Raw genomic sequence first — 27,629 nt, forward strand, 5'->3', positions numbered from 1 at the left:
CACGTCAGGAACCCACGCCAACGCCGTCCCCAGCAAACGAATAGTAAGCCCTAGAGGGCGACTGGATGTTCTCCCCCAGTCTCATGCACAAGCAAACTCAAGCACACTAAAGCCTGAAGCTTCTGAAACAGTTGTTGCTTTGAAATGATCGAGAAGTAAAGTTAGGTGAATGTTGTTTGATTGTTTGTCTTGTTTTACGGCGCAAAAACAACTGGCGCCATACGCACTCAGTTCAAAAGTATAGAACACGAAGACAGGCAGGAGCTAAAAAATGATTACGCGTCAAATCCAATTGACAGAAGGGTAGACAGCTAAAAACAGAGACGTGGAGAGAGGGTTACGAAAGACACTATACAGAAACGGAGGTCCAAACTAAAAATTAAATGGCCTTCGCTATATTTCTTTGACAGGTAAAAAGTAAAACGCGGTCGACAGCCAACGCATCATTTGCTACAATGGCCAATAACTCAGATGGCAAACTCAAGTGGAACGTAAACAGTTAAAAAATGGGCAGTCCAGCAGGAAGTGGAGGACAATTAAAACTTCGGTTCAAATCGTACAAAGTGGCGGGGGAGACCACTTAACACATGACTATGGCTAAAAAGGCAGTATCCAATACGCAACCTAGTTAAAATGACCTCCTCCCGGCGGGAGGACGAATAGCAATACCAAAGGGACACCACCTTCTGACAGATGGCAACACAGAGATCATTTGAGGGAATACAGAAACTACTGGGCTGAGGTACGAGGACTGCAGCCTTGGCAGCAGCGTCAGCAGCCTCGTTTCCTGGGAGACCGACATGACCAGGAACCAACATAAACTTCACAGTGGCTCCATCAAGAGTGAGCAAGTGGCAGTTTTCGTGGACCCGATGCACTAAGACTTGAGCAGCGCTAGGTGAGACTGAGGAGAGGACACAATTGGAAAGCCTGTGTCGCCGGATGTACTCTGTGGCCTGATACAGGGCGAAGAGCCCGGCTGTAAATACTGAGCAGTGTACCAGAAGCCGATATCGAAAGGCATGAGCTCCAATGACAAAGGCACACCCAACACCACCGTCAGTCCGAGAGCCATCAATTTACACAAAGGTACTATCGCGAAGTTCCATGTGAAGGTCATGCAACTGAAGGCCAAAGAGCGAGGCTGGAGCAGTGTCCTTCGGAAGCGAATGAAGGCCAAGGTTAACAGGGGCCGATGCACAAAGCCAAGGTGGTGAAAGGTTTACACCCACCGGGAAAGTTGCAGGTAGTGTGAAGTTAAGCTGCCGAAGAAAGTAACGAAAGCAGACTCCAGGAGGTAACAGAGAAGAGGGACGTGCCCCATACTGCCGATCAAACGAATCGTCAAAGGAGGCGGCATAGGATGAGTGGGGACGCACGGCAGACAAACGGCATGCATACTTGCTGAGAAGAAAGTCACGGCAGTAGGACAGTGGTAGTTCAGCAGCTTCAGCATACAGTCTCTCAATCGAGCTAGTGTAAAAGTTGCCAGTGGCCAAACGGATGCACATTGGTGGATTGTGTTGAAACGGCGTCAGATGGACAGACGTGCAGACGTATAAACAAAGCACCCATAGCCGAGTTTCAAACTGACAAGGCATCGGTACAAACAGAGGAGGGCGGTTCGATCTGCACCCCAGGAAATACGAGTAAGGACACATAGGACATTGAGGGACTGCATACGGTGGGCTACCAGTTAACACACATTGGAGGACCAAGAGTGTTTCCTATCGAACATGAGCCCCAGTAATTTAGTAGTTTCAACAAATACACTCCTGGAAATTGAAATAAGAACACCGTGAATTCATTGTCCCAGGAAGGGGAAACTTTATTGACACATTCCTGGTGTCAGATACATCACATGATCACACTGACAGAACCACAGGCACATAGACACAGGCAACAGAGCATGCACAATGTCGGCACTAGTACAGTGTATATCCACCTTTCGCAGCAATGCAGGCTGCTATTCTCCCATGGAGACGATCGTAGAGATGCTGGATGTAGTCCTGTGGAACGGCTTGCCATGCCTTTTCCACCTGGCGCCTCAGTTGGACCAGCGTTCGTGCTGGACGTGCAGACCGCGTGAGACGACGCTTCATCCAGTCCCAAACATGCTCAATGGGGGACAGATCCGGAGATCTTGCTGGCCAGGGTAGTTGACTTACACCTTCTAGAGCACGTTGGGTGGCACGGGATACATGCGGACGTGCATTGTCCTGTTGGAACAGCAAGTTCCCTTGCCGGTCTAGGAATGGTAGAACGATGGGTTCGATGACGGTTTGGATGTACCGTGCACTATTCAGTGTCCCCTCGACGATCACCAGTGGTGTACGGCCAGTGTAGGAGATCGCTCCCCACACCATGATGCCGGGTGTTGGCCCTGTGTGCCTCGGTCGTGTGCAGTCCTGATTGTGGCGCTCACCTGCACGGCGCCAAACACGCATACGACCATCATTGGCACCAAGGCAGAAGCGACTCTCATCGCTGAAGACGACACGTCTCCATTCGTCCCTCCATTCACGCCTGTCGCGACACCACTGGAGGCGGGCTGCACGTTGTTGGGGCGTGAGCGGAAGACGGCCTAACGGTGTGCGGGACCGTAGCCCAGCTTCATGGAGACGGTTGCGAATGGTCCTCGCCGATACCCCAGGAGCAACAGTGTCCCTAATTTGCTGGGAAGTGGCGGTGCGGTCCCCTACGGCACTGCGTAGGATCCTACGGTCTTGGCGTGCATCCGTGCGTCGCTGCGGTCCGGTCCCAGGTCGACGGGCACGTGCACCTTCCGCCGACCACTGGCGACAACATCGATGTACTGTGGAGACCTCACGCCCCACGTGTTGAGCAATTCGGCGGTACGTCCACCCGGCCTCCCGCATGCCCACTATACGCCCTCGCTCAAAGTCCGTCAACTGCACATACGGTTCACGTCCACGCTGTCGCGGCATGCTACCAGTGTTAAAGACTGCGATGGAGCTCCGTATGCCACGGCAAACTGGCTGACACTGACGGCGGCGGTGCACAAATGCTGCGCAGCTAGCGCCATTCGACGGCCAACACCGCGGTTCCTGGTGTGTCCGCTGTGCCGTGCGTGTGATCATTGCTTGTACAGCCCTCTCGCAGTGTCCGGAGCAAGTATGGTGGGTCTGACACACCGGTGTCAAAGTGTTCTTTTTTCCATTTCCAGGAGTGTAGAAGGGCAACAGGTCCAAGATGTCCGATGGAGGAAAGCAGGGTGATAGTGGGAAGAGCTCGAAATTTCCGCAAAATGTCGGCCCATGGTGTTGGAGATAGCAATAGGGTCCCCAATGACATCATCTGCTACTGTTAGGCCGGAAATTGCCGAATGGATCTTGGTCCCAGGGAGTCGTCGGGGGTTGGCCCACACGACAGAGGAAGGGGTGGAACTGTTAAAAGACATAGTGAATGAAATCCAGCTATCTTTTTTGCTATCCCGAAGAACTCGTCGACACTCTGCACACATCTGTTTATAATGAATGCAGTTTACCATCGTAGGATGATGATTAAAAACGTGGAGAGCACGTCTCTGCACGCAAATGGCGTCGTGGCATGCCTCAGTCCACCAAGGGACTGGCACACAGCGTGGTAAAGAGGAAGTGGAGGAATGGAACTTTCTGCAGCACTACGAATAAAGTTTGTAAAACATTCTACTTTGTCATCACAGCTGGGGAAATGTTCGTCGAAGGTTGCCAGGGATGATTAAAGCCCCCAGTCAGCCTTTCACTGGATTAGAGTCATGATGGGGAAGAAACAAAGGGTTGTCACCTCGGCGGCTGCAGAGTGACAGCCTGTGAAGACTCGCTGCTACAGGGCACAGAAGCAGGAGTACCCTGCTCCATGAGGTCCACAGAAGCATCAGCTTACTTATGCTGTCGGTCTGTGGAATACAACACAGAAAAATGGTTCATTGTGCGCACTGGCGACACGGAAGCAGACCGGGCTAAGCTATCACATGGCAACACCGTCGAAGAGGATCTTCGAGTCAAAAAAGGAAAAGATTTTTGCCTTTGTTGGACTTATTTGATCCTTTCCCGTTAGCAGAGGAAGACTCATGTGTTGTGTGGCTGCAGAGAGAGTTTTCACTGGAATACTCCTCCTTCGCCCCTTGAGGCCAGAGTTTGATGGCTTGTTGCATAGCTGGACGGGGGGATGGCGATGCTACCTTGACACAGGGCGATTTCACAACATCAGAGCTGAATTTGAGGTTGCATAACTGCGTGGCCCTGTCCTTTATGGAGCGAGAGTTAACAAGAATAGAGCTACAAGTGCTAGACGAGAGAACATAGGGTTTGCAACTGGCCAATAACTTGCGAGTGACTGGTAAGCCACTTTTTCCTTTACCCAGATCTCCTTGACAGCCCTCTCATCAAGAAACACGGGGCAATCCCAAGAGGAGGCGGCATGGCTGCCATTGCAGTTCGCACAGCAGGGAGGAGGAGGCGGACAATCGCCCTTGTGCGCATCCCTACCACAGGTTACACATTTGGCTCGGTGTCGGGAAGACGTTCTAGGATCTTCGAAACGATGACACTGGTAGCAGAGCATCGATTCGGTATGGACCGTCGGACTGTGATAATTTCAGAGCCTGGTTTGATGGTGAATGGAAGCACCACTCAATCAAAGGTGAGAAAAAAAGAGTGCAGGGGAGCACTAAGGAGGACTCTACCTTTTTTATCACCTGATGAACGGCAATGACACACGGATGAGAAAGATAAGACTGATTTCAGCCTCAGTCAGACCGTTGAGCAGCCTTGAGTTACTAACACCACGGGAAGAATTAAGCGTTCTATGGGCCTCTACACAAACAGGATAGCCGTGAAGATGTGAGGTGGCAAGGAGTTTTTGTTCTTGAGAATCAGAAGAAGTCTCCAAAAGTAAATAGCCAGTCCGTAGAGAGCAGGATTTCACAGATCCGGCAATGGTATCACCACCTTTCTGAATAATAAACGAAATTACCGTTGCGAAGGAGTGACAGTCTTCATTGAATGAAACCACAAGGAACCGTGGTGCAGCTGGAAGGATCTTTGAATCATTAGCCTCATTCTGTTTACGTTTCATAGACGTTAATTGCGAATAGGATTGGCTCACTGCGAGGAAATCCCCCATGATTACCAGCGTCTCCGATGGCGCGCTCCTTCCACGTGAGGGCCCCTTCACAAGGGGGCGCACCCACCATAGATGATTGTTCACACCTCAAGTCACACCTCCTGAACACCTGACAGAGGGATCAATCGGTTATTTGGGAAGGTAGCAGCCCAGGCAATCATCCCTGCCTACGCCTGGCCTGTACCACGGGGTACGTGCCAAGCCTATCTGTGGCGTGGGTTGGGAATTACACGTTACCCAGTCACCCGTTACGCGTCAGACGAGTGGGCCGGCCATCAGGAGCGCACAGGGAGGAAGAAGAAAAAGAGGAACCTCAAACGTCGGAGTGGAGGAACGAGAGAAGGGAAAGAAAGAAAGGAAAAGCGAGGGAAAAACAGTGGTGAGACTGTTTTTATGTCAGCGACAGACAATGCGGAACATTCCCAATAACACCTTAGACATGTTTCCAAAGGGAGGGGAGAAAGAATAGCAAGAGGACAGACATGCAGGACGGAAGGAAGGGGTGATGGAAAGGCTGGGGCCCCGTGGTAGCTAAGCACGAACCCGCCAAAGAGTGCGAGCCCCATTGGGGAGGGGGAGGGGGGGCATGTGAATGTGGTTGGCTGGTAACTTACACTGCAAAGGGAAAGCCAGCCATCATAAGAACATAGCAGGAGCTCCTTAGTTACAATTTAGACAGGTTTAACGCAACACATCCGTCGCACTGGCAATGGAAATGGGTGATGTATCTGCACACCACTCGCTGCTGTCCTGCACAGTCAACCTGAACTGCGCCGAAATCATTTCGGACGACGTTCGGCGAATTTTCTAAGTATTTTGGTAAAGTGTATCTGGGGGTCTTTGATGGCTCGTTAGAGAGTACCAATGTCATTGTGACTTACTCGGCTTGCACACCAGTTACTTTTGTTTATGTGAAAATATCTTCACACCAGTTAATAAGGCTGTAATATGCAGTTAACAAACGTACAACATGAGCTCCCAGAGAAATAAATCCGAGACACAATTATTCTCTAATTAGATGAAAGCAACTCAAGCCCGAAGAGTAAAGTTGGCAGTAGTATTATCAGCAGCAAACACTTTGAATCGAATAAGACTGTTTCGAAATGAGACATACAGCATATACCATCAACATTTGCGCTGTTGTGCAGATATTTTCAGTGCAATAGAGATACCACTGATAAGATGAGTAAGTAATCAAATGAAATACAATTACTCTCTAACTAGCTATCAGAAACCAAGGTCACTTATGCCAAAATAGTCAGAACCCGCATCTCAACAACCATTGAAATTTTACAGTGCTGTTCACCCTGTAGGGCGTACACTCACTCATACAGAACCCGCTGTACAACACAGCCCTCGAGGACTGGAGGGAGCTCCGTTACCATTAACATGCTGACTTTTAAACCAACCTCCACTTCCAATCACTCATCTTCTCAATGACGGTTAATTCTGTGCCCCAACTGCGAGATCTTTACATGTAATGGAGCTTTAGTTTGCGATATGGAGGGTGTCGTAGGGAAATGTCTGCTATCGATTTTCTTTGAACTTCTGTGACTACTTGACTTTACAGGATTCTTCATTGTTTCTGACATTACAAAATGTGGAATAAAGTCATGAGCAAACGGGAGTGAGGAAACAATGTGATTCGTGTCATGTCCTGAACAGGGAAGGCCAATGTGGCAGTTTAAGAGACCAAGAAACGCGAACCCATGCATTGCGGTAACATGGAGAGAAGAGAGATGTCTCTAATTACACGCACAGAATCGAAATAGAGTTCCTCATTCAAGCGTATTCGATATCGATAGACGAACGGAATTTCGGCAGAGGTCTCTTTGAGGGTCTATTTCCAGTAATGGGTCTGTGGCTCGCAGGACATCAGTGGTTGGGCAGATTGTGCACAGCTTATCAGGCCGCTGGTCTACGCTGACGGCGCCTACAGTTTCATTTGGGTAATTTGTGACTGACGTTTCAGCGAGTCAGGAGTTAGGGGTAAGCCGCCAGTTACGTACATCCGTAGGAGTAGTTAAATACGCCCTGAAAGATGCAGCGGAGGAGAAAAGCTGCAGTGTTGTACAGATGATGCACAATGTTGGATGATCTCGGTACACGAGAATGAAAACATTACGGAAAGTATGGCATCGGACCAGTAAAAAGGCTGACTTAAGTCTTTTGTGGATTTCACAGATTCTATTACGAAAATTAAGATGTTTACTAGAGGTCACAGCTGCCAAAATTTTACACAGCACGACAAAACGTTCATTTATAGTCGAATTCTTAGCTTTTGTTCAAATACTGATGTTTCATATGTACTTAGGAAGAAACCTGTCAGATATTTTATCATGAGGTTGGTTGCAAAAATTGTATCTGCCAATAACACATGGCGCACAGTGAACGAATTTCGGCACACTCACAACTTTCTAACAACTGTAAAGGCGTCCGTGAGTAACGACATTTTTGTTAGGATGTCAAAACTTAAATTTCCTTCCTTTGAACACTTCTTACGCAATTCCACCAGAAAGAGTTTAACGGAGGTAAAAACCAGGAATATTCACTGCCAAGCAAATGAACCACATTTATCTAGCCATAAATCCCTCAATTTTGAGTCGAGATTGCATTGGACTGAAGCTGTAAGACGCACTGCCGTGCCATTAGTATGGAAACTTTATTTATTCACGAACGTTGTTAACGGTCTTGCCTGGTGGAATACACCGGATTTCTTCAGATCACCGCAGTTAAGCAAACTAGGGTATGGTATGAACTTGGATGGATAACCGACTGGGTACGCCATGTGGTAATATCAGTTTTCCCCCTGAATTTATGGGTGAGGAGTGGTGGAACGGTGGTGTAAAATTCCTGACCACCAGACTTTGTGGCAATGTCCTGCTTAGATTTGAAACCTCTCTGGCAGTGTCTCATGGTGTGAGGGCACGTGACACTGTTGATGGTCATCTGTCCGTTGGAGGGGAACACTAAGCTCGACAGCTCATTCTAGACGAGTAGGCTACGTGCCAGCACCGGATTTCACCCTCTCCGTTCTGTCATTGTCATCATCATGCAAAACTCATGATACCACAATATACACACACACATTACAGTCACCTAAATATATTAAACTCACAGCCCTAAGACTTTGCGAAGGAGAGGTGCCATACTGCGCGAGGGACAGAAACACCTTTCCAATTAGGCGGTTGAACCTGCCCTTTGGGGTTTCACAGCCAGCACACCACACGACTTCACTTGTGTGTTTTCTTCCCACGAATACTCAGCAACACATTTTTTGACAGTGGCAATACTTTTTGCAAAAACATCAAGTAGCAGTGATCCGTTCGATTTGGTCGAATAATGAATAACCCAATCAAATCTCCGTCCACGACATCTGCCCTACTACTGGCACCAAAGGTGTGCTGACATCTACAGCAATGTATAGCGTGGAGATCTGTTATCATACCACTCGAGGAAAGTACGTAAGGAACATCAATATCAGTGAAAGATAAAATATGTGAGTCAGTTTTGCTTTTAAAGTTAAGACTGATACCAAACTTCTCGGGACATACGTTCCTGCATAAATAGTTATCCACGAAGACATTGTATAACATATGGAAGCCTGTAGTAAGAACCGTGAAATACACTGTATAAGTAAGTAAGAGAGGTGTGCTACGCGGTAGTACTCACTGTAGGTCTTGAGCTGCTCCAGCTGCGATGCCGTCGGAGCCCTCGTGGAGGCGGTGGCTGGTGGAGGGATCCTGGACGTGGGGATGGTCACCAGCCGAGGCCGCTTCGGTGGGGGAACCAGCCGCGGCGCTGCAGCCACCAGCGTCGCCGTCGAGTAGTAGCTGGGACAACGCAAGGCAACGCTCCGTCACTACTCTGCTAGTCCAGCCTCTCTCACTCACTCTCTCTCTCTCTCTCTCTCTCTCTCTCTCTCTCTCCCTCACACACACACACACACACACACACACACACACACTATCTCCCTTTAAATTACTATCTACCAGGAGACAATATCTTTATCTTCTCGTTTTCGGCAAGCTTTCCGAACGTGCACATACAATCACCACTAACCAGCTCGAATGAATTCCCCTATAAATCACTGGCTGGATCTAGTCTCACAAGGCATTGCATCAACGACACCCTAAGACCAAAGCAGTTCTTGTTTATGGAATGACCACTCGACTCCACAGCTCCACCGCGTTGTGAAACATATAAAAGATTGCTGCAATACGAGAAGTTGAGGGGGGCATTGTTCCTAGACATTAAAAGGGCTTTCGACCATATCTAGCATAACAAACTCAGTAGTGTGGCTGGCACAATACAAGTACAGTATGCTTTGTCGCTAGATTTCCTTACTCCTGTAACGCCATGCACTGTTGCCAAGATTGTCCCCTTCTTACAGGCATGTAGCCCAGTTTGCCTATGTATAAAATGGTAGTAAATTCAAAATTGCCCAAGGTAGATCTCCTACGATTCACGTTTTAGCATTGTCCTGTTGGTGTGACATTAAAAAATTTAAAATTGATTGATTAATTGGGAGAGTATGGGACCAAACGGCGAGGTCATCAGTCCCGCGATTCCAAAGTGCGTTACATAAGAAAGAGGGCCTGTTAAAAGTCGACGGATTCAGTCAGAGGAGTCAAATTATAAAAGAATGAACGTTAAACACACGCAGTAAAGGCATAAAAGGTGAGACCAAATCTAAAAACTGGAAAAAAAGGAGGGCAGTCATGGGGTCACAGACTGTGAAGACCGCAAAAGGAGTCCCAACCAAAACCAAACCACCCCTGCTCCAAGACTAATGGAGAATCTTATATCTGGAAATAAAAACCACTTCCACCGAGGAAACCGAGGAACAGGTCAACCATCTGTGGACTTTCTGCTAATATTAAATTTAAGGAAGCAGGAAGACTATACTTAGCACGAAGGGTCGTAAGAAGGGGACATGCCACCAATATGTCACATATTGTCAGTCTGGCGCCGCAAACACATTGTGGGGGTGGTTCGTTACGTAGGAGGAAACGATGGGTGAGCCGGGTATGGCCAATGCGTAAACGGCATAAAATAGTGAACTGCTTCCCAGAGGGCCAGAAAGAAGTGCCCCAAACTACTGCAGACTCCTTGATTGTGCGGAGTTTATTACTATGAGCAATAGAGCTCCAGATGGCATTCCACTGTTGGGCAAAGAGAGATTTGACATAGATCCGAGTATCTGCAGCTGGAATCGTGAAAGGAAATGGGTTGTAAGTATCTGCTTCTCTAATCAAACGGTTAGCCAATTCATTCCCTGGGATTCCCACATGACTTGGGACACAGAGAAAGACAACTGAATAGGCATAGGGGTGACGAGAGTAGGATCGATCGATAGCCTGCAAACTGCTCAGAGTCGAAAACATTATGGAGGGAGGCCTGCCGCACGGGATTAGCAGTGCGGTCTAAGGCGCTGCAGTCATGGACTGTGCAGCTGGTCCCAGCGGAGGTTCGGGTCCTCCCTCGGGCATGGGTGTGTGTGTTTGTCGTTAGGATAATTTAGGTTAAGTAGTTTGCAAGCTTAGGGAGTGATGACCTTAGCAGTTAAGTCCCATAAGATTTCACACACATTTGAACATTTTTGAGGGAGGCCTGAGAAACAAAAAGGATGGCCCTGTGAATGGCTAGAAGCTATGCTGTAAATACATTACATGATCCTAGCAATAAATGGTGCTCAAAGCCGGTAGGAGGCGTAAAAGCGTATCCCACCTTATCAGTAATCTTAGAACCATCAGTGATGGTGGCGCCCTGGAACTCTACATGGAAGGCACATACAAGATGCCAGTAAACCATAGGAACAACAGAGACCTTAAGAGCCTGGAAGAGATCGGTCCTAATCCGTGGTCTAGGCACCGTACAAGGGGGGGAGGGGGGGCGGTATGGGAGGACAGACATGGTGTGAAGTCCAGTGAGTGCAGATGGAGATCCCATTAGAGGGTAATGAGACACAGGCCAACTGGCAATCCCACCCATGTGCGGGAGTTAGGAGGGAGACAACCCTCACTGGCGAAGAGCACAGGGTACACAGGCTGGTCAGGGAATTGGCGGATGGTGACTGCATAAGAAACAAGTAGTTGGCTCCGTCGGATGTGTAGAGGGGGAATCCCTGCTTCTGTGAGCAGACTATCAACAGGACTAGTGCAAAAGGCACCAATAGCCACACTCATCCCACAATGATGGGCAGGGTCAACAAGTTTGAAAGTGGAAGGGGCTGCTGAGCCATAAACCTGAGTACCATAATCGAGTCTGGACAAGACCAGAGCACAGTAAGAATGGAGAAAAGTCGAACAGTCTGCACCCCAAGATGTGTGGGCCAGGAGGTGGAGATCATTAAGCTTCTGCATGCATGTAGTCTTTAGGTGGCGGATGTGGAGCAGCCATGTCAGCTTGTTATCAAAAATAAGATCCAAGTGTGCTACAACATCGAGGAGCCGGTTGCCTAAATAAAGTTCTGGATCAGGGTGTACTGTGGGTTGACGACAAAAATGCGTAACCCGCGTTTTGGAGTGGGAAACCTGGAGGCCATGGGCAGTGGCCCACGCAAAGGCCCATCAGATGGCGCCTTGGAGCTGGTGCTCAGCAGACACCACCGAGTGGGAGCTGCACCAGATGCAAAAATCTTCGACATACAACACTGGGGTAACCAGAGGCCCAACAGAGGTTACAAGCCCATTTCTGGCAAAGAGGAAAAGTGTGACACTTAGCACAGAGCGCTGTGGGATACCATTCTACTGAATCTGAAGGGTTCTGAGTGAAGTGCCAACTTAAACCCAGAAGAGCCGATAAGATAAAAACTCATGGATAAAAATCAGAAAGGGACCATGGAAACTGCAGTCTTGGAGGGTAACTAAAATGTGATGACGCCAAGCCATGTCATATGCCTTATGTAGGTCTGCGAGGACCAATGGATCAGTGCACAGAGCTCCTTGGAGGTTAAGACCCTGGACAGTTGTCTGTCGCTGGTGCCCAGAACGCTGCAGAGCTTTGACCATACCTGCGATGAAGAGGCATATGTCCCCAGGGAGGAAACATAGCGCTCCCAGTATTCCTTTCTACTCTGCTTAATAAGGTAAAGAGCCTTAGCTCGGAGACACTAAAAAGTGAGGAGGTTGGTCTGGGAGGGGTGTCGCTTAAATCGCCAAAGCGCCCGTTGACGGTCGTGGACAGCGAGTGTGGCGCCCTTGGTCCACCACGGTACCGGCCAATGACGAGGGGGCCTGTTGGATAGGGGGACTGCAGTGCCAGTAGCATGAAGAAGAGCGGCAGAGATCACTTGCACGGCAACATCAATAGAATTCGAGAGGGAGGTGTCAAAGCGGACAGCAGACAAGTATAAAGGCCAACTGGCCGAGTGGAATGCCCAACATGGGGGCCTGTCTGCCTGGCGGCAGCAGGGGAACTACAGTGTCACTGGAAAGTGGTCACTAAGGTCATCATGGGATGACCAATGTAAGGAAGCCACAAGAGTAGGGGAGGAGATCGTGAGATTGATAGCAGAGAAGGTGCCATGAGTGGCACTGAAGTTGCTAGGAGAATCATCTTTGAGGAGACACAAATCGAAGTCCACGACAAGTTGGTCGATTAGGATACCATGACCTGTTGAAGTGACACTCCCCCACAACAAATGGTGGGCATTGAAATCCCCAAGGAGGAGAATTGGGGGCGTGAGTCCAAGGTAGGCATCACGGAGCCAAGAAAGAGGTCAGGTCACTTTGTCAGCAGTTGCCACAACAAGGATGGGGTGACATCCATAAATGTCATACCCAGGTTGTGAGAGGGGAGTAGGTACCTCCGGGAGCACAGGGGATGCCTTGTTGTGGGATTTATGTTTCTTTTTCTTCGCTTTGAGGTGGAGGAGGGCAGGATGCAGGGGGAGTACAGTCGTCTGCTAGATCGGCGACTGAAAGAGAGTGGGCAACCTTTGGGCTCACAGATGGTGAGCCTCGTGGCCGAGTGGTGGTGAGAGTCTTCCGGCCTGAGAGATGCCAGGGAGAGGGTTTCTGGGAGAGGGTCTGATCACAGGCAGATGCCTAAGAAGGGGGGCACTTCTTCGGCCGGGGAGGGGGAGCGATTCCCTGACGGGAGGTGGACAGGAGAGTGGGGTGGTGCTGGAGTAAGGAAAAGGGAGGAGGAGGAGGAGGAAAGGAAGTAACAGAGGCAAAAGGCGAAGATAGTGACACTGGATGGAGTCTCTGACACTTTTGGCGAGCCTCAGCTTAAGAGAGGCGATCCAGGGACTTTTATTCTTGTATCTCCTTCTCTCTCTTGTAAACCGAGCAATCCGCCGAGCGAGGAGTGTGGCGGTCAGCACAGATGACACACACAGGCGGCGGATCACAACGGCTTCATGGACTGGGTAGCCACAGTCACCGCTCTACAGCGGGAAGACATATCCCCAAAACGCAAGCACCAAAAGCACCGCATAGGTGGAGGCATGTACAGCTTCATGTCGCATCTGTAGCACATAACCTTGATCTTCTCTGGGAGGGTATCCCTCTCGACAGCCAGAATGAAGGCACCAGTATCGGGGTGGTTAGCTTTGTGACCCTTCTGCACACGTCGAACACAATGAACGCCACGCCGCTTCAGATTAGCGCAGATTTCCTTATCAGTTTGCAGGATGAGGTCCCTATGAAAAATGACGCCCTAGACCATATTCAGAGATTGGTGAGGAGTGACAGACACTGGGACGTTGCCAAAACTATCACAGGCACGAAGAGCTGCGGATTGGGTGGCAGAAAAAGCTTTGATCAGCAGGGAGCCTGACTGCATCTTACTAATAGACTCCACCAAACTTGTCCTCGATACTTCCCACGAAAAACAATGGCTTTGTGGCGGTGAAAGTGTCTCCATCCATCCTAGTACAGACGAGGAAATGGGGAAAGAGTTTCAGCCCAAGATGGCGAACTTTGCCCTCCTCCCATGGGGTAGCTAGGCAAGGGAACGCTGACAGGTCATACAAGGCAGCATTTTAAGGATCCTTCACCATTTGGAGAGATGGCTGGGTGAGAATGGCCACATTCTTGCAGCTTGAGACGCTTCAAGCGCCAGGCATCCGTCCTGATACCACCCGCTCCGACCAGCGGCTCTCCCCATGGGCGCCACCTAGCCACAGCAAGGCCCATCTGGCATGGTAGCCACTGCCAGGAGTTCTGATGCTCCAAGAAGACAAGCAACCACTCGTTTGAATACATGGGGAGAATACAGCTCAAAATGGTCAGAGCACTATGGGACTTAACATCTGAGGTCATCAGTCCCCTAGAACTTAGAACTACTTAAACATAACTAACCTAAGGACATCACTCACATCCATGCCCGAGGCAGGATTCGAATCTGCGACCGTAGCGGTCGCGCGGTTCTAGACTGTAGCGCCTAGAACCGCTCGGCCACACCGGCCGGCAGAATACATCTCAGGTATCAGTAGTGATCCCTGTTTTGTCAGGCACTCAGCCTAATGGGTACACAACAGCCCACCACACGGACTGGCTGCACGTGTTGGTGACCTAGCAGGGCGGAAGGGGGCTACAGTGGGGAAAGGAGTGGGGAGAGGAATCCACACCGTAGATGCTAGGGAGGGAGTTCTTCCCCATTGGCTCACACAAAAAACATGAAATTTTGAAGTGGAGGTCAAACCTCAAGTAGGGATCGAAGCGCCAAAAGAAGGAACAAAATTGCAACAAGTACAGGAAACCAGGGGAATAGCCGCGTCGACATAAATCAGCACACCGAGAGAGGGGAAGGAGGTGGCAACGGGGAAGGAGCGGGGATGGGGAGGGAGCAGGGCGAAGGAAATGCAGCTAGGGAATGAACAAGAAGCTGCAATAGCTCGGGGCACCGTGTGCGCCACGCACTAACTCATGAAAGAACCGGGAGCCCCCGGGAGGGGAGGCGACCTGAGGATACGGAACAGTGTCTATGATGTCAGCACCTAAGACAGATGTTCCCAAAATACGAAAACTGTCTCTATAATGTCAAAATCCAAGTATCTGTTGTTGAACACATCGATTCAGACTAAACTGCAATATTTATTTACTGAGGCACAAGGCAGAAAAACTACTTGTACAGAATTGTGCAGAAATATTTGCACTATTCAGCACGTTTCATTTTAAAAAGGTTTCCAGCGAATCTGAAATAAAAATGCTGAGTGATAAACCTGACTTATTCAAATCCACACTCCTATTATGTACAGCAGTTCCTTCCAGTAGTTCAAAAATTTGTTAATTATTCTGTACATAAATTCTCTAAGTGGCGTTCAGTAAAGTATATAAAAACTTGTTGCATGACCAAGTAGCTTTGGCTCATATGGTCCTACAGAACCTGATAAATAAGTGTAGAAAAAAATCAACCGAACAAAGAAAAAATATACAATTTATTAAGTACATAAGGTATACGTTTGACGAAAATGGGCAACCTCAAGAGGATCTGGTGCTACCTGAAGTACATCTTAGTCAGGCACTGAGATAGAAATAGCAGTAAGGCAAGCGTTTCATGACTTGTGCTTCTGACAGTCGAAGTTTATAGTGACGATTGGCACTCACTAGATTGGAAATTACAACCTAGATCTTCCAATACCAAGGCACCCCATATAGTTCACATCTCTTGGTCGACAGAGCAGACAGTTTCAAATGATTGAGGCCTATAACGATAGTTTATAGCTTGCACTTTCAACATTTCAATTCTTGCTTTGAATGGCGTCAGCTGCAAGATGTGGCTGCTTTTCATAAAACTGGAAATCCTTGAATGGTTGTTCTTTCTCCATGAATTCGATGTCTTTGTTATTCCCAAGTCCTGCAGATCTTTCTTAACTGCTATAAACCATATAGTTTTCTTTCTGTTCTTATCACAGAAATTGAATTTTGTCAGCCTGTTGTTTCCTATTGTTTTTAAGTGATCATAAAATGTATGCCTCCTCTTTCTTATTTTGTCTAGTATGTTCTCAGTTTGTAATACATCTCCTTCCTAGCTCTCAATTTCCAAATCCCATTTTCAAACTTTGGACACAAAACGCCTCGAATAGACCAAGGCAACTGTCATGTTCTAATCGAGAACTGCTGGAGAAGACAGTGTAGTTCACATGTGCTGAGGTTCACCGGCTATAACTTTATCGTGAAGAGCAAATGTGAGAGAACTAACGACTAAGCCAGTCTGACACACTAATAAATTAACAGACGGAACTTTATGATTTTCGAAGCGCGTTGCTCCCAAATCTGAAGATATTCCAGTCAGGTATAGCACGTATGTCCATGTACAAGGGGTAATGAAACAGTCAGTAGCTGATCATAAGGACTTCGTTTTCATTCTGAAGCAACTCCCCAGGAGCTGCCGATCATAAGAACGAAAGCTAAACGTCATTTTGATAGGTACAATACACGATATTATTAGTGCGTGTGATAAACTACTGGGATCCTGGCGATGGCTGTTATGTGTGTCCGCTATGGCGACAGTGAAATTCGACGGAGCGGTGTTTGATCATTAGTTTCGATTAATGGCAAAATTAACTCGACTGTTTATAAAAACTAAGTGATTTGCCTGGAATTGGATTGTCTCAATGTGTTCTTATAAAAAATCGCGATCACAGTTCACTTCAAAATCTATCATCTTCTGACAAGTAGTGGAAACAAATTTCATCTTCTGTGTATCAGAGGATTCCCTAAAGACTGAACGCTCTAATAGTATCTAAAGATGATCTACAACGCTACGTGGTCGACGCGGGTTTGATGCCCCCCCCCCCCCCCCCCCCTCATCCAATGACAGCTAAATGTATCCTGCCTAAACTCATTTACATAAGCAGCAGCGAAGTCCTTAAACAATGACGTATCACTTATAATAAATTTACCATCGAAGCGTCGTTACTGAATTCATTTGGCGTATGCGAAGACCGCCCTTGGCAGCTGGTTATAAAAATTATGTAATTAATATTTATTTTGTCTGTTACTGCTGTCGTCTTTGGTTCTGTAAAAATGCTTTCACAACAGCGAAAACGCCTGGGTATGCAATCAGTAAAACGTACAACACAAAATGCCGAGTAACGCAACTACTCTTAGAGAACGCAAAAAAACTGTGGTATGGTTGCCGTCGCCACGGGAACAGCCGACCATGGCGTCGTTGCGTCGCTCTTCCATTGCACTCAGAGAACCCATACACGAGATGCACATTCACCATCTCTTCATCAGTAAACCTATCTAATGTACTGCTGTTTATCACTGTTAAAGCAGAACGAACTCTGCTGGTAAACGCAATCCTACACAGAACTGAGCTGAACTGAATGCCAACTTCAGGGCAACGAGTGAAGGATGGCAATTACATTTGTTGTCAGCAGGTTCCGAAAGCGAACGGAAACAAGACACACACCGCGTAACGTCGACATATGGTCTACTGAGCACTATTTTCAGTGCAATACAGCTACAAAGCTAATTAGGGCAAGAACAAAGTGAACTGCAGTAACTCTGTAACAGTAGGCTGGAGACTGGGGGTTCATTTTATCAGTATACTCAGAAGCTATCCCTGAACAACATTGCTGGTGGAGTTCTGGTTCACTCTGTGTAACAGTCAGATAACCAGCCAGAGTTACGAGCCGTACAGCTTTACTGCTGCGGTGGCATCTGGTAAGAGGTGAGTGTAGAGCGCTACACACCAAGTTCTTAATAGCTAAATTTTGGTTGTGAGAAGTACTTCCTTCACGAGGATTCGAAACACATGCCACTGGATCGAGAGTAGAGCACTGTATCCGCCTGGCAGAACCGAGTGAGCAGCGAATCACACGCGCTGCAGAAGCAAGGGTCCAGCTGTTTCCTCCCTAGGTGTTTTTTGTGGTTTGGTTAGAAGTGCTCCCTCCGCTTGGCTGGACTTCTTAAGTGTTGAAGGTAAACTGGTAAGAGTCTCTTTACTTACACGAGAGAATGATTCAAGGCTTACTCCTCCTGTTATGGATCTAGGCAGCCGAACACGTTCCCATATTTCAGTATTGACTAATCCCACGTAATTCAGGTCGAAAATAGTGTGACGCAGTCTTCCAACACTGGTGACGAGTTTGTGCATCAAGGAGCGTATGGCATCCCGGATGGTTTCCATCATCAGTTCGAAATGCAGGTCCCGAACACTCGCCCAGTACCAAACACAAACTACGATTTTGAAGTGTTTGTAACGGCTATTAATTGATGTTGAAAGTGGTCCTCCCAAGAGGAGCATCCACAGAGCACTGCAAGCAAGGTAATTGTTCTATAAAACGTGAGCTTCGTGCAACGGTTTAACAGCCGCACGGCTAACCTGGTGGTCTAAAATGTTGCGTATTACTCGTAAGGATCAGATTATTCACGATATTTTTAAATATTCTTAACTGCTCACGAAGTTGAGTTCCAGAAAGAAAACTTTCATAACAAATGCGTTTTACATTTTGAATGAAATGCCACGAAATCTCGTTTTCGTTTCTAGTTTAAATTTCAATCCTTTTAGTCTTGTCGTCACAAGGTAACAACTTTTGCCAAGGACGACAATGAGTTTTTTCTTGTCAAGAACTTTATCTATGACCTCACATTGTTTATGATGCAGGAGAATGCCACTCCATCGCCTGTCGTCGAAATAAGTGTAAGTGGAGAGCCTTTGGGAACTGAAAACAGATGCCGGGGCGATTTAAACGTCAGGTGATGGCAGGGGCAGCTAGGCGGCGCTATCGGCGGGAGCGCTCGGGCGGGCAGAGGGAGGCGGCGAGTTTGCTCAGCGCTCGATCCGCCGGCGGCCGGAAGTTTGTAATTACTTGTTCCGAAAGCCCCCGGCCCAGACCTATGACACGGCTGCCAGCGGCCTCTCGGCTTATCGCCGCATTTCCTGCAACACTACAAGTATTCTGCTAATTAGACGACTAAGCCCGCACTTAATCGTTATATCGTCGTGACACTAAACTCTGCAAATACATCTGCTGCTGTTACGAAGTTTTCGACACGGAATTCGTTAGCGCCCACAATCACAGACCCTTCTACGATTTAGGAAGCTATTTTGCAAAGGACATCGTCACGGTCTGTGGCGCATAAAAGCCGACATTTTGCTATCATCAATGGAATGCGGAGTCCTATATACCAAGCATTTTCTCCATACCAGCTTAATTTCTGATGACCACCATGTATCTTTTCTGAATACTTCTTACTAACGAGTTATCCGAAACTGGTATGTCTTTTTCATAATAAGAATACTGTTTCTTTATTTTTCACTGTCGGATCGTTTTTGTGATAGTCCCTTACACATAATGCCCCATAATTAATTATGGTGACTTCAGGAGTGCATTGTATTTTCAGTGTACAACTACAAAATTCACTTTTAAATTCCAGTTTAAGGTAAGGAAGTAATGAAACACTTATAGCAAGACGATTCCCGGGGCACAGGTTTACAAATTGTAAAGTAAGACGACGACACACAAATGACTGTCCAAAGACTGCAGCAAAGTAAGACGACAACACACAAACAAATGTCCAAAGACAGCAGCAAGAACGACGACATTTCTGTGAATGATATAACTTCATTGCTTATTATGAAACCATATGTTGAAAATACGTGTGAGGATAATTTACTTGCTTACCATATATACACTACTGGCCATTAAAATCGCTACACCTAGAAGAAATCCAGATGATAAACGCGTATTCATTAGACAAATATATCATACTAGAACTGACATGTGATTACATTTTCACGCAATTCGGGTGCATAGATCCTGAGAAATCAGTACCCGGAACAAACACCTCTGGCCGTAATAACGGTCTTGATACGCCTGGGCATTGAATCAAACAGAGCTTGGATGACGTGTACAGGTACAGCTGCCCATGCAGCTTCAACACGATACCACAATTCATCAAGAGTAGTGACTGGCGTATTGTGACGAGCCAGTTGCTCGGCCACCATTGACCAGACGTTTTCAACTGCTGAGTGATCTGAAGAATGTGCTGGACAGGGCAGCAGTCGAACATTTTCTGTATCCAGAAACGCCCGTACAGGACCTGAAACATGCGGTCGTGCATTATCTTGCTGAAAAGTAGAGTTTCGCAGGAATCGAATGAAGGGTAGAGCCACGGGTCGTAACACATCTCAAATGAAACGTCCATTGTTCAAAGTGCCGTCAATGCGAACAAGAGGTGACCGAGATGTGTAACCAATGACACCCCATACCATCACGCCGGGTGATACGCCAGTCTGGCGATGACGAATACACGCTTCCAATGTGCGTTCACCGCGATGTCGCCGAACACGGATGCGACCATCATGATGCTGTAAACAGAACCTGCATTCATCCGAAAAGATGACGTTTTGCCATTCGTGCACCCAGGTTCGTCGTTGAGTACACAATCGCAGGCGCTCCTGTCTGTGATGCAGCGTCAAGGGTAACTGCAACCATGGTCTCCGAGCTGATAGTCCACGCTGCTGCAAACGTCGTCGAACTATTCGTGCAGATGGTTGTTCTCTTGCAAACCTCCCCATCTGCTGACTCAGGGATCGAGACATTTCTGCACGATCCGTTACAGCCATGCGGATAAGATACCTGTCATCTCGACTGCTAGTGATACGAGGCCGTTGGGATCCAGCACGGCGTTCCGTATTATCCTCCTGAAACCACCGATTCCATATTCTGCAAACAGTCATTGGATCTCGACCAACGCGAGCAGCAATGTCGCGATACGATAAACCGCAATCGGGATAGACAACCATCCGACCTTTATCAAAGTCGGAAACGTGATGGTACACAGTTCTCCTTGCACGAGGCATCACAACGTTTCACCAGGCAACGCCGGTCAACTGCTGTTTGTGTATGAGAAATCGGTTGGAAACGTTCCTCATGTCAGCACGTTGTAGATGTCGCCACCGGCGCCAACTTTGCGTGAATGCTCTGAAAAGCTAATGATTTGCGTATCACAGCATCTTCTTCCTGTCGGTTAAATTTAACGTCTGTAGCACGTCGTCTTCGTGGTGTAGCAATTTTAATGGCCAGTAGTGTACATACATATAGGAAACGTGTATTTCATTACGTATGGTCACAAAGAGCTTTGCATCATGAAAGGGTGAATGTTTTACATACACGGCTGTGCACTTCAAGCAGTAAAAATGGCTTTGATGAAACAATCCATTTTTATCATTCACAGATTTCCTGATAGAATCCCACTATGATATTTCATACGAAATGTCCCAGGAGGAATTGTCAATATTCACGGATATGACAGAACAAAGTTTCGAGGCAACAAAGTCTAGTAAACATAGGCTCTAATATGCACACCTGAAGAGCTATGAGCATTACTTCATCTTCGATACTGTAAAAACAGATCTCTTCTACAGAAAGCTCTCCGCTTTATATGGTGTACTCTCTAAAACAACAAAAAATATTAAAGTTAAAGCAGTTACAACCCTCGGTCGCGAAAATTAAGTGTTTTGATCTGCTTTCGGCACTTTTATGAGCACCTTCATCAGAAATTAAAGATTCAAATTGGCCTATAACATACGAACAAGATTACGGGAAAAATTTTTTTTATATAGAAGCGTAGTACTGTCTAACAGTAAAAGAAACAGACAGTACTTACATGTCACGTATAAAACAAATATCAAGCGATAAAGCTATAGTCACAAAATTTTTAAAAATGTGTACATGGAAGGCGAGCCACTTTGCGCTGCTCATACATGTCAAGCCGCAGGTAGCAACAGACTGAGGCGCCCGCGTTGTCAACTGCGGGCAGGTGAACATTACACCAAGAGTGCCATGTAGTAGCCACTACTATAAGTAGGATACTTAACATTTAAAATGTAGACGGATGAATGCTAAGATGAACATTCGTGGCCGAGGGCTGTAATTGCTTTAACTTTTATTTGTAAACGGTCGCTGACCACACAGCCACGTTTAAAATTTCAAAAAATATTAAATAAAAAAGACGCACCACAAAGGAATCGTTCTAACGAGACGTAAATCGGTAGATGCGATGTACAAGTACATACAAAAAAATGATTACAATTTCAGAAAAATTGGATGAGTTGTTCAACAGAAAGAACGTCACAAACTGAGCAAGTCAGTGAAACGTTTGTCTACTTCAGGTCCTTATGCAAAGAGTTATTTGGCTTGGCATTGATTGACAGGGTTGTTGGATGTCCTTCTGAAGGATGTTCTGCTAAATTCTGTCCAATTTGCGCGTTAGATCGCCAAAATGCCAATCTCAACTGGGAAGAGATCGGGCGACCTTGCTGGCCGTGGTAGGGTTTGGCAAGTACGAAGACAAGAGCAGAAACTCTCGCCGTGTGCAGATGCGCGTTATCTTGTTGAAATGTAATCACAGGATGTCTTGGCTTGAAGTTCAACAAAACGGGGCGTAGAATATAGTGGACACACCGCTATGCTGTAAGGATGCCGCAAATGGCAACCGAAGGGGTCCTGTGCTTTGAAACTAAAGGCACTCCAGACCATTACTCCCGCTTATTGGGCGCTAAGGCGGGCGACAGTGATTTTGGTGTCCCACCACTGTCCGGAAAGTCTACGGACACGTTTTGCTGAGCACTGGGGTTCACCGTAGACAGCTCGGCTACAGTGAACGAGATTCCAGGCCGAATGTTCCCGACACAGCTTTGGAAACAAAATGGTTTCTTAGAGATGAGGTCTTTCGATGCAACTAAATGAAACATCGTTTCTTTTCTGCCATATACGTTTCGTTCCTTTTTATTTGTGAATCATCTTCAGTGGCCTACAATACATAGTTCTATTTTATATGTAATAGCTGTTATTCTATTATTGTTAGGTAAGAAACAACTGTTTGAGGTGCCTTGTTTCGCAAGGTTAAATTGCTGTCTCGCTCTACTTGCTACTTTGTGATTTCCGTTCTCTTTAGATGTATTTTGATGCTGTGAAGCAGAGTAGATAACTTGAGAAGTTCCCACAATGTCTAGTGACATCGATACCGACACGTTAATTAGTGAAGTTGAAAGAATACCTCACATGGGATCCACTTCGTTGGAATACAAGAGCCGTGCAATGTTTTTGAAGGCGTGGCAAGACGTCATTGCAAATAGAATACTCGGCTCTGAAGGTCTGAACGAGGCAAGTCACAAAATGCGGTAAGATAACGCAATTTTCCTCGTATAAGTATTTCTACGCGAAATACAAAGCATCATAATTAACGAATTACATTCAGGAGTTCAGTTTCTGCACAGCACAATGGATAATTATGTAGAAAAATTGTACAGGTCCGGAAATTTCTATTTTTGAGATATGTGGCCTGTGTTCAGTGAATTTTTGATTCCTGCCAGGACACAGCTCCTGCAGCAACTAAATATTCCGCAAACTTATCTTGTACAGTATTATCCGATCTAGTGACAGGTGCAGTTTGTGTCACGTCTTCGAAACCGGTCTTTAAACTTGGATCCGTCTCTCACTCAAACAAAATTTTGGAACATGCAACTCGTTCTCGCAAAAGATACTGTTACATCAAAACTGACAATCAGCGGTCGGTGAAAAACCCTCCACTTGAGACTTAACATTCAGAAAGTGCATTAATAAACCTCCGGGCTACAGTAAGTCGGTAATAAGAAACCAGCTTTTTGTGAGGCATGTTTTTGGGGCATGCGGCAACACATGTTGCCTCAATGCGAAGCCTTCATGTCCCACAAGAATATGTGGCACTTGAGAGTGGTGTGTACCTGAGAAGGGCTTTTGTAGGTTCAACACTAGTGTACCTTGTTTCAGTTTCTCCCAAAACACGCTGTTTTTAATGTATCTGAATCACAGTTCCTTCCATATCCTTCGACATCACTTAACGTGAAACAATAATTGGTCTCAGATGGCCATGAGAACAATGGAGAAATAATTCTTGTTACTGAAGAACAGTGACAAACTTTTAATAGGTTTTACTAGACGGATATGTTTTCCATCAAGGGCTCCGAAGCTATGAGAAAAATTGGCGACATTTAGGAAACCATTTCTAATTTCATTCCACTTGTCTATTGAGGGCTCTGGCATGCATTCTTCTATAAACTTGATGCAAATAGTGGCACACACTTGTCTGGTAATCTATCCAATTGTTGATGCACCCATTAAACAAGAGTAACGCAGATTCGTAAATACAGGGTGTACATAAGATACGGGATCACATTCAATTATTTATTGCACAAGAACCAAACATTGTACAGATATCATACACACGTCATTTTGAAGAGAAACCCTGCAAGTTGTTTTTTTTTCTTCTTTTTTCTTTTCATGTATACCGCCACAGTGTCGTTTGGTAATCTGCCGATAGTCAGCGCTAGTAGGGGAGCAAGCTTTCTGTGTGTTGGAGTTCGACAAAGACAAGTGTGCTACAGCTGTTCAGCCGACGTTTAGAACCAAGTACGGTAAGAAGCCACCAACATGGAAGGCCATTTACCACTGGCATAACAAATTCGTTACGACAGGTTGCTTGTGCCCGGCAAAGAGAAGCGGACGTCCCAGTGTGACTGAAGTGAATGTGCAGCGTGTACGAGAGACATTCATATGGAGTTCAAAGAAATCGGTGCGTCGTGCATTCCGTAAATTCAAAAATGTTCAAATGTGTGTGAAATCTTATGGGACTTAACTGCTAAGGTCATCCGTCTCTAAGCTTACACACTACTTAACCTAAATTATCCTAAGGACAAACATACACACCCATGCCCGAGGGAGGACTCGAACCTCCGCCGGGACCAGCAGTACAGTTCTGTAAACTCGAAATGGCTCTTATGACAGTGTGTAAAATCCTGCGACAGAAGCTGGCTATGAAACCATTCAAATTGAAGCTAGTGCAGAAACTCAATGACGACAACAAAGACAAGCGTTTTGAGTTTTGTTCGTTGTTGTTGTTGTTGTGGTCTTCAGTCCTGAGACTGGTTTGATGCAGCTCTCCATGCTACTCTATCCTGTGCAAGCTTTTTCATCTCCCAGTACCTACTGCAACCTACATCCTTCTGAATCTGCTTAGTGTATTCGTCTCTTGGTCTCCCTCTACGATTTTTACCCTCCACGATGCCCTCCAATACTAAATTGGTGATCCCTTGTTGCCTCAGAACATGTCCTACCAACCGATCCCTTCTTCTGGTCAGGTTGTGCCACAAACTTCTCTTCTCCCCAATCCTATTCAATACTTCCTCATTAGTTATGTGATCTACCCATCTAATCTTCAGCATTCTTCTGTAGCACCACATTTCGAAAGCTTCTATTCTCTTCTTGTCCAAACTATTTATCGTCCATGTTTCACTTCCATACATGGCTACACTCCATACGAATACTTTCAGAAATGACTTCCTGACACTTAAATCAATACTGGATGTTAACAAATTTCTCTTCTTCAGAAACGCTTTCCTTGCCATTGCCAGCCTACATTTTATATCCTCTCTACTTCGACCATCATCAGTTATTTTGCTCCCCAAATAGCAAAACTCCTTTACTACTTTAAGTGCCTCATTTCCTAATCTAATTCCCTCAGCATCACCCGACTTAATTAGACTGCATTCCATTATCCTTGTTTTGCTTTTGTTGATGTTCATCTTATATCCTCCTTTCAAGACACTGTCCATTCCATTCAACTGCTCTTGCAAGTCCTTTGCTGTCTCTGACAGTATTACAATGTCATCGGCGAACCTCAAAGTTTTTATTTCTTCTCCATGAATTTTAATACCTACTCCGAATTTTTCTTTTGTTTCCTTTACTGCTTGCTCAATATACAGATTGTTCGTAGCTGCAACAATTGAATGAGGATGGATATGGCATTGTTGATCGCTTAAATTTTAGCGACGAAGCCACTTTTCACACTATTGGGAAAATGAACAGGCGCAATTGTTAAATCTGGGGTACAAAGCACTCACACGAATGCATTGAATTTAAGCATGATTCCCCAAAGGTAAAGCCGGCCGAAGTGGCCGTGCGGTTAAAGGCGCTGCAGTCTGGAACCGCAAGACCGCTACGGTCGCAGGTTCGAATCCTGCCCCGGGCATGGATGTTTGTGATGTCCTTAGGTTAGTTAGGTTTAACTAGTTCTAAGTTCTAGGGGACTAATGACCTCAGCAGTTGAGTCCCATAGTGCTCAGAGCCAGCCCAAAGGTAAATGTTTATTGTGCCCTGTCACGTCGAAAACTGTACGAGCCATTCTCCTTCGCCGAGAGCACTGTCACCGGATATTCCTACTTAGACATGTTGCAGCAATGGCTGATGCCTCAAAAGCAATCAGACTCTTCGTTCATCTTTCAGCAGGATGAGGCTCCACCCATTTTCTTCGTGAAGTTCGTGGGTGCCTGAACACGGAGCTGCCGCATCGATGGATCGGCCGTGCTACGGAAGGGGACAGCTATTTCATAAAATGGCTTCCCCGATCACCAGATCTCACTCCGTGTCACTTTTTCTGCGGGGACACCTTAAATATCCGTTGTATGCACCGCCTCTACCATGTGATGTAGCAGAGCTCCGGGAGTAAATACGGGAAGCGACTGCCACAGTCGACGATGCCATGCTGGGACGGGTATGGCAAGAATTCGATTACCGTATTGACGTCTGCCGTGTCACTCATGGTTCGCATACCGAATGTTTGTAAAAAACTTTCAGAGTTTCTCTTCAAAATGCAATATGTATAACATCTGCACAATGTTTAACTCTAGTGTAATAAATAGTTGAAAATGTTCTCGGACTTTATGTACACCCTGTATGTCAGCGCTTCCAAGATATCTCTAACCTGTAAAGCATATATTTGATACTTATGTACGTTCACAGAGCAAAGTAGGCTTAATTTTAGATGTTAAGTCGGCTAAGCTGATATAAAACCTTAGACGTAAACTTCCTTACGATAAGGGATGTCCATGTCGTCGGTAATAAACGACTTATCGGCTTTGTACTTGTTATTTTAGTTGCTAAGGAGCAGACAATACGGAAAACTGCACACGATGCCTTTCAACTACATTTTCTTGATTGACTTCGCGAAGCACCAACAGAGAGTGACTTTTGACTCAAAATCGGTCATGCAAGATAACGATTATAGTAACGATGCACTCGCAGAAAAACAGTCGATACGAAACCTGTGAAGAACAAATCGATTATGTCCGACCGAATGCGAAAACCGAAAGGAGTCTACCAAGGACACATCATGAGAAGAGAATTTGCTCACATTATTAAAAGATAGTAATGAAATGTAGGAGGACGTCGACCAAGTATTCTTTGCGTCGCCAATGCCTTCTTTGAAGACTTTAAATACAGATCAGAAGCTATTATTTCTAGTCAGGTACTTCAACTGTTTATGTTGAATACGCTAACTAATCAGGCTAACTTAAACATACAACCCCCCCGCCCCACTACGGCTCCATCCACCTTTCTCGCTATCCACTGACCTATTTCATGTACACTCCACTTTCAGTATTCCAACAGCATGCTAACCACTCTATGCTGTATCACGAGCATCCGTCCGTTCAGACGCAAGTTGTGACTCTACTACCCAATCAACGTCGACATCATTTTGGAAGACGTTATAATA

General features: G+C 46.4%; 1 protein-coding gene across 1 annotated transcript in view; it reads right to left on the reverse strand.

Annotated features, from left to right (window-relative positions):
- Positions 1-27,629, reverse strand: part of LOC124795334 (heterogeneous nuclear ribonucleoprotein C-like) — a 449,230-nt gene that overhangs the window by 75,217 nt on the left and 346,384 nt on the right. Inside the window, exon 6 of the mRNA XM_047259316.1 lies at positions 8,800-8,960. Coding sequence (XP_047115272.1) covers positions 8,800-8,960 — 161 coding nt within the window. The remainder of the gene's footprint in view (positions 1-8,799; positions 8,961-27,629) is intronic.

This window comes from Schistocerca piceifrons, chromosome 4, assembly GCF_021461385.2.
Source record: "Schistocerca piceifrons isolate TAMUIC-IGC-003096 chromosome 4, iqSchPice1.1, whole genome shotgun sequence".
Classification (NCBI taxonomy): domain Eukaryota; kingdom Metazoa; phylum Arthropoda; class Insecta; order Orthoptera; family Acrididae; genus Schistocerca; species Schistocerca piceifrons.